Source organism: Cynocephalus volans, chromosome 5, assembly GCF_027409185.1.
Source record: "Cynocephalus volans isolate mCynVol1 chromosome 5, mCynVol1.pri, whole genome shotgun sequence".
Lineage (NCBI taxonomy): Eukaryota > Metazoa > Chordata > Mammalia > Dermoptera > Cynocephalidae > Cynocephalus > Cynocephalus volans.
In genome coordinates this window covers 99,949,107-99,958,715 of record NC_084464.1, presented here as the reverse complement: position 1 = coordinate 99,958,715, position 9,609 = coordinate 99,949,107, and the positions used below count along the sequence as shown (strand labels likewise).

At 37.7% G+C, this 9,609-nt stretch overlaps 1 protein-coding gene across 1 annotated transcript; it reads left to right on the top strand.

Moving 5' to 3' along the window:
- The first annotated feature begins 1,262 nt into the window (after positions 1–1,262).
- Positions 1,263–2,588, top strand: GPR63 (G protein-coupled receptor 63). Its single transcript, XM_063096086.1, has one exon. It carries the CDS (start codon positions 1,329–1,331, stop codon positions 2,586–2,588), a length of 1,260 nt encoding a protein of 419 aa, XP_062952156.1. The 5' UTR covers positions 1,263–1,328.
- The last annotated feature ends 7,021 nt before the right edge of the window (positions 2,589–9,609 follow it).

The following is a 9,609-nucleotide window of genomic DNA, read 5'->3' as shown; positions in this document are numbered from 1 at the left end:
GAATGAATCTATGTTTACTTGAATAAAACACAGTTATAGCTGCTAAATTAAGCTTAAGATGTACCTTTGTCTATTTACAATTTTTCTCTAGAGTTAGACTTGTACTGAGGCTGATTTATGTAGTAAGGGCAGTCTGTATTCTTAAATATGTTTAGGGTAGCTCTAAAGAGGCTGATAATGACGCCACTGCTTCCTCCCCACTGGCTTCTTTGTGAATAACAAAGTGTGAGCATGACTGGCTTTAGTGTGGCATCTTATCATGCTTTGCTTGCATTTCAAAATGAGTATGTGAAGATGGATAAAATCTAGTAGAGACACAGAAATTAAGCCATAAAAGTGAGAGAAGTAGTAAAATTGATATTTTGAATCAACAGACCAGTATTCTCCTTATTTATAAAGTCAGCCCTGGACAAGATGGGGAATTGCAGAGAGATACAAGTATGGTGGAGAGCCCATGGTTTGGAGTGCTGGTTCTTAGATCTCACAAATGGAATGTCCCTACCCTTCATACCCCAAGAAATGAATAAATGAACTTTTGTCAATTACCCTTAAAAATCAAAGTGCAAATAATGAGCAAATAGCAATGCTTTTTTAAACTTCTGTGCACTTATTACTTTTTTAATCTTTAAATGATTTATTACAGGAATCTACTCAGAAATTCAAAGAGAGTTCTTTCTGGCTAAAGAGGTTACCCCTTTAGTAAAGACCTACAGAAGGAAGAACCCACATCACAAAAGTGGGTTAATAAGATAGTAAACTAAAAAAGCCCCTTATGGAAAACTCTAGGGTTGCACAAGTTGATAAGAAGTTGGAGGTAAGGGTAAGAGAAAGGTGATAAGAAAATTTTTGGAGCAAGATAACTAAATATCTTTGTAAGTTATTGTATATATCTTTGTAAGTTAACAGTAAGGTTATAACTTTTTTCTTTGGGGCAGTAATACATTTTGAGATTCTTTTTTTTTCTTGCACTTAATATATGAATGTCATGAAATTTCTATCATGGTGACTAAAAATAAAACAGAACAACAGTATTTTAGTGCTGACTAGGTTAGAGACTTCCGTATTTTTAAAGGGTTAAAAAGAGCAAAATTGATCCTTCATGATGAAAGGTAAGAAGTCAAATGTTATTTACAAAGATCATTTCTCATTTACTTTTCGTATTTTGGGCTTGTTTTCAGGCAAATGGATTCCTGTGGGAGATGGAACTCTTTGTCCATTTTCCAGAATGTGTTTCCAAGCCTGTCAGTGGAACGTGACACTGCTGTTCTGTGTTGAAATGCTTGAAGGACACCTGCATCTCTGCCTGCATCTTCCATCCTACCAAAACCATGGTCTTCTCTGCGGTGTTGCCTGCGTCCCACACTGGGGCATCCAACACGACGTTTGTAGTCTATGAAAACACCTACATGAATATTACGGCCCCTCCGCCATTCCAGCATCCCGGCATCAGCCCACTGCTTAGATACAGTTTTGAAACCATGGCTCCCACTGGTTTGAGTTCCTCGACAGTGAATACTACAGCTGTGCCCCCAACACCAGCAGTTTTTAAGAGCCTAAACTTGCCTCTCCAGATCATCCTTTCTGCTATTATGATATTTATTATGTTTGTGTCTTTTCTTGGGAACTTCGTTGTTTGCCTCATGGTTTACCAAAAAGCTGCCATGCGGTCTGCAATTAACATCCTCCTTGCCAGCCTGGCTTTTGCAGACATGTTGCTTGCCCTGCTGAACATGCCCTTTGCCCTGGTAACTATTCTCACCACCAGATGGATTTTTGGGAAATTCTTCTGTAGGGTATCTGCTATGTTTTTCTGGTTGTTTGTGATAGAGGGAGTAGCCATCCTGCTCATCATTAGCATCGATAGGTTCCTTATTATAGTCCAAAGGCAGGATAAGCTAAATCCATATAGGGCTAAGGTTCTGATTGTAGTTTCTTGGGCATTTTCTTTTTGTGTAGCTTTTCCTTTGGCTGTAGGAAACCCTGACTTGCAGATCCCTTCCCGAGCCCCCCAGTGTGTGTTTGGGTACACAACCAATCCAGGTTACCAGGCTTATGTGATTTTGATTTCTCTCATTTCTTTCTTCATACCCTTCCTGGTAATACTGTATTCGTTTATGGGCATACTCAATACCCTTCGGCACAATGCCTTGAGGATTCATAGCTACCCTGAAGGTATATGCCTCAGCCAGGCCAGCAAACTGGGTCTCATGAGTCTACAGAGACCCTTCCAAATGAGCGTCGACATGGGCTTTAAAACACGTGCCTTCACCACCATTTTGATTCTCTTTGCCGTCTTCATTGTCTGCTGGGCCCCGTTCACCACCTACAGCCTTGTGGCAACGTTCAGTAAGCAGTTTTACTATAAGCACAACTTTTTCGAGATTAGCACCTGGCTGCTGTGGCTCTGCTACCTCAAGTCCGCCTTGAACCCACTGATCTACTATTGGAGGATTAAGAAATTCCATGACGCCTGCCTGGACATGATGCCTAAGTCCTTCAAGTTTTTGCCGCAGCTCCCTGGTCACACGAGGCGGCGGATACGCCCCAGTGCTGTCTACGTGTGTGGGGAACATCGGACGGTGGTGTGAATATTGGAACTGTCTGATATTTGAGGTCACGATTGTTCTTTATTGACTGGATTTTGTTTCACATGGCTTCTCCACTTACACTTTATTGTTTTTTATAGGGGTTGTGTGTGTGTGTGTGTGTGCAACGTAAAGAAAGAATGGTAATTAGTTATAATTCTGTTACCAAGGATACACGATAGGAAACTGACCACAAATGTTACCTTCAGGGTTCAAGAGAAATGCTTGATTTAGGGAGGGGAGATGGTCTTTGGGGATTTTTTTTTTTATTATTATTGATTTTGTTTTTGTAAGAGAAATCAGGATTGTGCTTTACTGAGCCTGCAATTACATTGAATTGTAGGTGTTTTGTATGCTGCTAAGGTATACTTAGTGGAGTTTATCAGTTCTTTTTTCTGGAAGACACTGCTGCTTTTTTACTCTCACATTGGAGCCAAAACCCCATACATCTCAGTTGATGAATATTTAGTTTTATTTAAAATGATAAAGGGGCTAGTGACATTTTAAAGGTCATTACTATTTACTTTGGTGCACTTTAAGAAACAATGTGCGAATTAATTCAGTCATACTTTTTGGAGTTGTTTTTATACATGTGCTTTAGGGGATGTGCATTATCATCTTGAGGAAGATAGTTCTTTAAAAATTGTTTTATTTGCATGTACAGTTTTAAAGGAGAGAACATAAAAATGTAGAAATTTTTCTAAGCACAATAGTGACTCTTTGGAGCAACAGGGCAAAATTGAGGAGACAGCGTGCACTTGCAAATTTTAAAGGGGACTGCAGTGAGGGGGTGACTGGCACGGGCTGTGGCAGCTCCTTCCACTCAAGGATTCTCGCCAAGAATAGTAGGGAAAAGGGGCCACCATTTATGGAAACCTACCTTGTGCCAGGCACTGTGTATCATTTTATCCTCATGGCATTCTGGGAGGTAGGTATTATTTTTTCCTTTTTACAGATGAAGAAAGGAAGTCTCTGGCGCCTAAAATCCAGCCCAAGGTTAGTGGTAGAGCTGGGATCCAAAAATCTGTCAGAAACCTGAGACTGTGCTGTTCCACTGTGCCACTCGGACACCTCATTCACTTTAGATATTTCATAGTCAAGAGGGAACTCTGTGTATCCTTTAATTTTGGGGGACTAAAACCTTCTTTTTAAAAATAGCTTCAGCTTTTTATTACCAAAAGAAATATGAAACCATTCCAGAAAATCTGGAAAATAGAAAAGAAAACATAAAATCACTTACAGCTTTAAAGAGGAACTTTGAAATCTTAGATAAATAAGTCTGTAAAGAAAATAAGGTGATATTTTGATTTGCAAAACAAGTGACTAACAGTTATTGAGAAGTTAGATACAGGTTTATGTACGTCTTGCCCCTACAGGTTTGGAGGTGTCCAGCTTCATTGGTCCTAAATGTTCTGGACAGAACAGCATTGTTGCCTCAGCGCTTACCCTAGCAGAGCTGGAGTTTGTGAATATGCTCAGAGTTGTGTCTCCTACAGAGAAGGGAAGTGAAACTTTGGTCCAAGCCTAGAGCAAATTTTAATAGGGCAGGTCTAAGTTTCATTATTTTTCTTCTGCTGTCTGTCTGCCCCCAGGTGCATCCAGGGCCTTTGGTCAGCTTCTCTGTAACCCCTGCATACTGTGTAAAATAGCACACAGGGATGGGACTGCAGGCGATGGCTATAAGGGCTGAAAGGGTAGCTTCTTGGCTACATCATGGGATAAAAAGGCAAGTTAACCATGGACTTATAGCATCTGTTCAGAATTTTAGTGCTTTATGAGCCAATGGAAAGAAATAAGCCTCTGTTTCTTCAGTTGTAAAACCAGAGAGTTGGATTAGATGAATCTCCAAGGTCCTGTCCAACTTTAATGTGTTTTCTTCCATGAGAGTATAGATTTTAGAAGAGCCCAGCTGACTTCAGCATCACTCTTTGGTCTCCAGTATTACTTCTTTACATTTTATTTTATTAGTTATTTCTTAAAATTAAATGTCTGAAGAGCTCATGGCACGGTATCAAGAGTTAGGACATTGGAAGGTCGATGACATCCTGAAAGATGTAGGAAACCTTGCTCTTAAGGCAGTCGCAACAGTGTTGGGACTCATTGGTTAGTTAAAAATCTCTTGGGATTCAAGCATATTATTCAACATGTTTTGGGATCATCTTCAGATGATAGTCATCTACCTCTTTAGTTTCTAATTTATATTACTCACAGGTAAAATTTTTATTCTCCATAGATATCTTATAGGACATAAACACTGTAGTAGATACTAGTAGCACATTGAAGTATATAATGCTTTTCATTTGAGATTAGACTTTCTCTGAGAAAAGTCAGCGTGCTCTGTATTCATCTTCCATAGTGGTGAGTCTTGAGACTCCTTTTGTTTTCTTTGTTCTTGTTTTATTAGCAGTCTTTAGGTACTTTTATGCTGCTTAGTAGGCAGTGTCTCATTTGGCGAGAGCTCTGGAGTGCCTGCTGAGATGCTTGGTGTTGGAGAAAGAAGACTGTGAGAGGCCTTTGTGAGGACTCACAACAACACTGAATAGCAGTTCTCTTTACACTGGATAATCTTGATCAGATGACAGTTTACAAATCACTTTGGACATTTTTATTATGTATGCATTCTGAAAGCTTTAAAAAAAAGTACTATGGTGCACCTTTGAGAAATTTAGGTGCAAAATTGTATGTTGCCTATTTCCCTATATTTTCTTGATGGGAAAAATACCACTACTAATATCACTGCTGACTGACATAATTTGAATTTGTTTCTTTGTTTTTCTTTCTGGCTAATAAGTAAGAAGCATAATAAGAACGAGGTAATGAAATACTTGTGGTCAGAAGAGTCAATGGAAATCCAAAATAGTCTGGAACAGTGATATTTAAACTTTAATATGTGTTTTTAAGTATCCCCAGGGGAGCATTAACAATACAGATTCCTGGGCCTCTCAGAGGGTCTGCAGTTGGGCCCAGGAATGTATATTTTTATTTTTTTGAGCAATCTACATGATTCTAGTTCAGGTGGTCCCTGGCGTACACTTCAAGAAACACCGGTGTAGAAAATATATCCATTTAAATATTGTCTGTTCTATTCCAAAACATTTTGTTTTCTGTTGGAAGCCATCATCTCCTGGGCATGGGTAATCCACATTGAGAGGTAAATCTGCATATCATTAGGCCTAATTTTCTGCCACATGTGTTAGTGCTGGATCTCGCTGGTATTTACTTTACTTTCTTTAAACTGGCAAAATTCTGATAAACCCTGTAGTTTCACGGTAGAGCAAAAAATGTGATTTAATAACTGAAATTCTTGACTTTCCAGAGTCTAATTACTCCAATATTTTCTATTCTCCTGGAGAGATGTCTTTATGGTATGTTATTTCCTGAAGAGTATGAGGGAAATGTAAAGATTCATCTAATTCCTGTTACTCTGCTTATGCCAGTTGTGTTCAATGGAAGCATGAAGTAAAATAAAGTAACCTTTTTAACCTATGCATTTCTGTTGCTGACAAAGACAATTATTTTTTTCTTGATTTTTGCTTTTGTTTACATGGAAATATTTATGTATATATCACAGAAAAATTTTCACTTGCTTGACATTTTATTTTACCATGATATTTAGTTTAAGTTTAAAGAATGCTAAATTCAAATTTATTTTCGCAACTATAGTCCCACTAAACTGCCTTTATGGAAAATGCAGTTTTCATAATAATAAATAAAAATAAATACCAAAGCACACATTTGTTATTGCAGGTAAATCGTAATAAATTTCCTAGATGTATATTAGTAGTAGTCCTTTGTAATTAAAATCAGTTTATTTTACAAGAGTATCTGACCTGTATAAAAAAAAAAAACATTGAATTTTGGGTTATAATATTTAAATATCAAGAAGTATGTTATTTGTGGATATTCTTATTACAAACAAAAAAAGAGCTCCCAGTAAGAAAATGAATACTGTTTAACATTTCTAAAGTGGGTTTTTTTTTTAAAGGACTGCTTTATCTCATCTTAGAAAAGTTTGTCATGAATAATACTTTCTGTTAAATTAAAATCTGAGTTTAGTTTCAAATCCTGCTTCCTTTGGGTTCTTATTTTCAAATTAGCTCTCAAAGCCTGTGTGCATATAATTATATTCTATTTTTAGAAATTCTCAAAGTAGTTCAGGATGAAATGAAACTTGACAAAAAACTATTAGTATTAAGAAACAGTTTTAAGAAATCCTATCAAGGAGAGTTATGAGAATTTTACTACTGAGTCATTTAAAATTAGATTGTCTTGTTGGCAAATCAGTGACAATGTCTGCTTTTATTTTGATAAAATGATTTCATACCGCAATTCCGTTTCTAAAATCCACTTATAAATCCACGTGAAACATCGTTTATTTGTATATAAATGTTTCAATTTTGTGCCAATTAGACAAGAGGGTTTTATAGTTTTCTTCTTTTTCACACATGCAAAGCTAAGTATATTTCTTCTTTTTAAGTTACAAAAGGAGGTTGATTTATAAAAGAAGATCGTCATTGAATCTACATTCAGTGTTTTCTTATGAAATGCAAAGGTAAGGAAGACATAGCAAAATAAAACAACATGTTGAATTAAATGCAGATTCACATCTATTATGAAGATAATTAACCCCATTCATTCATCCACAATAAAGAGAACCCTTATGGAGCAATTTCTACCTTGAACATCAAGACACAGTCTTGATGCAAAAAGAAAAAATTTAATGCAAAAAGAAAAAATAAAAATTTCATGGCTGTATCAGTGAGCTTTTAACCAGAGAAGCAGAACTAGTAAGAGATATTTATTAAGAGATCTATTGCAAGGTATTAGCTTACATGATTGTAGGGCTGGCTAGGTACGTCTGAAATCTGATGGGTAGACCTTCAGGAAGAGGACACTGGAGCTCTCAGGCACAGACTGAAGCTGCTGGCCTCAGGTGAAATTTTTTCTGCCTCAGGGAAGCCTCAGTTATGCTTTTTGGACCTTTCCACTGATTGAGTCAGGACCACCCAGTTCGTCTACTAATGTGGACTGATTATAGAATTTAATCCCATCTACAAAATACCTTCACAGCATCATTTAGATTAATGTTTGGTGGAATGATTGGGGCACCTGCCTAACCCTGAGAAGTGGTTCCCCCACTGGACTGTGAGCTCCTTGAGCCAGTGAGCAGTGTTTTTGCTCACTGCTACATTCTTGTGTTGACTTCAGTGCTGGTCCATAATAGGCACACAATACTCTTAGACTTTTTTTTTGTAACAATGGTTGAAGAGGAGGAGAAGACCAACATTTGGGTGTTCAGAAGAGATTGGTGTTTGGGGATCAAAATGGTGTTGGTTTGTTCACATGTAAACAAACCCAGTGGGACTTTTCTGAGTGTCATTAAATATCTATCTGTACTACATATAAATATGGCAACAACCCACCAATTTGGAATTTGTGATTAGTAAGCACTGGTTTATATAAGATTAATCTATCTAAATAATGTTGATTAACTAATTAATAATATAAATGATATTGGAGAGTATTTGACTGTGAAAGATAACAAATCAGATAAGCCCAGAGTGCCAAGCTGGGAGTCAGGAGCCCTGGGGTCCTTGTTTCAGCTTTGAAACTCCAGCTGCATCACTAGAACTCTTTCAGCCTGTGATAAAGTGGCAGTATTTTAAGATGCCCATGAACTCATGATTAGTATGTAATTAGAATTGCTTAATCAATTGAATCATTTATATATGTATATAAAAAAAACTGTACCAAAAACTGTTACTGTAATATTTTATTGCATAGTTTTAAAAATAATGAAAATATTTTTAATTACGTAATTTATCTTATTGACTATCTGTTCTGTGGCAGTACGTTCATTAGAGGTTGTCAAGTACGTTATACCCTAATAAACAGGTGAGGGAATAGTATAAGTGCAATTAAATGACTTGCCCAAATTCTTGCATTAGTTAGGAGGCAGAACTGGGATACAAACCAGACTGAGCAGCTCCCAACTTTAGAGCTCCTTCAAACTCACCTTTCTCAGTGAGATTTTACCAGAGGGAGAAGGGCTGAAGAGTGAGGTTGCAAGGTTTGGAAAAACCAATAATCAAATAAGCAAAGGCCAAATGATTCTGGAAAGTATCTTAATCTGATAAGTACATTTTTATTAGTAGAAACAAGAATAATTGAATTTTTTATAACATTTTTAAGAAAATAATTTTTATGGGTTCATCACCCAAGCTTAACCACTAAAAAAAAGCTGAGCTCATGGAGAAAGGACTATCGGCAGGCCAGTGTGATAAGGCCAGCAGTTTGACATCTGCTGTAGACTGGATGCGCCCCCCTGCCCTGCCCCTTCATTGAAGCTTAATTCCTGCTGTAACTGTTGGGGGTGGGAAATCCTGTTATGGTAATTGAAAGATGGAGCCTTGAACAGGTGATTAGATTGTAGAACCATGCCCTAATTAATGGATTAAAAATGGAGGTCAGGGGTGTGGTTCTGAGGGCTTTAAAAATAGAGCACATGAGAGGTTGGTCTGTCTGTCTGTCTCTCTCTCTGCTCCACCATTTCACAATGTGATACCCTGCCATCACTGTCATCACCACAAAGGCCTTCACCAAATGTGTTCCCTGGACTTTGGATTACCCAGGCTCAGAAACTGTGAGCAATAAATTTCATTTTCTTATAAATTACCCAGTTCCGGGTATTTTGTTATAAGCAACAGAAACGGACTAATACAACATCCTCAGGCTGGACTTAAACTTCTGAGGTGACCTAAGCTGGGCCTCCACACCCCACTGCTCTGGGAAGTATTGCTGTCACTTTTGTCCCTCTGGATTTCTGCTGGAGGAACTTCACCTTCATGGATGCTGGGGACTCCTTGGGAAGCTGTCGGTAGCCAGGGATTCCTTTCTGCTCTCACCTCCTCTTCCTGGACTTATTTTATTAGCAAGGTAACTGCCAATGGCACAGAAGACATTTCTCTCGACAGGAAGAAAGATGGATTTTTCTTGTACAGCTTCTCCAAAGGTATTTATAGTC

Bases quoted from the DNA above. Each gene is read 5' to 3' on its own strand.
- GPR63 (XM_063096086.1), top strand. From the start codon at position 1,329: ATGGTCTTCTCTGCGGTGTTGCCTGCGTCCCACACTGGGGCATCCAAC.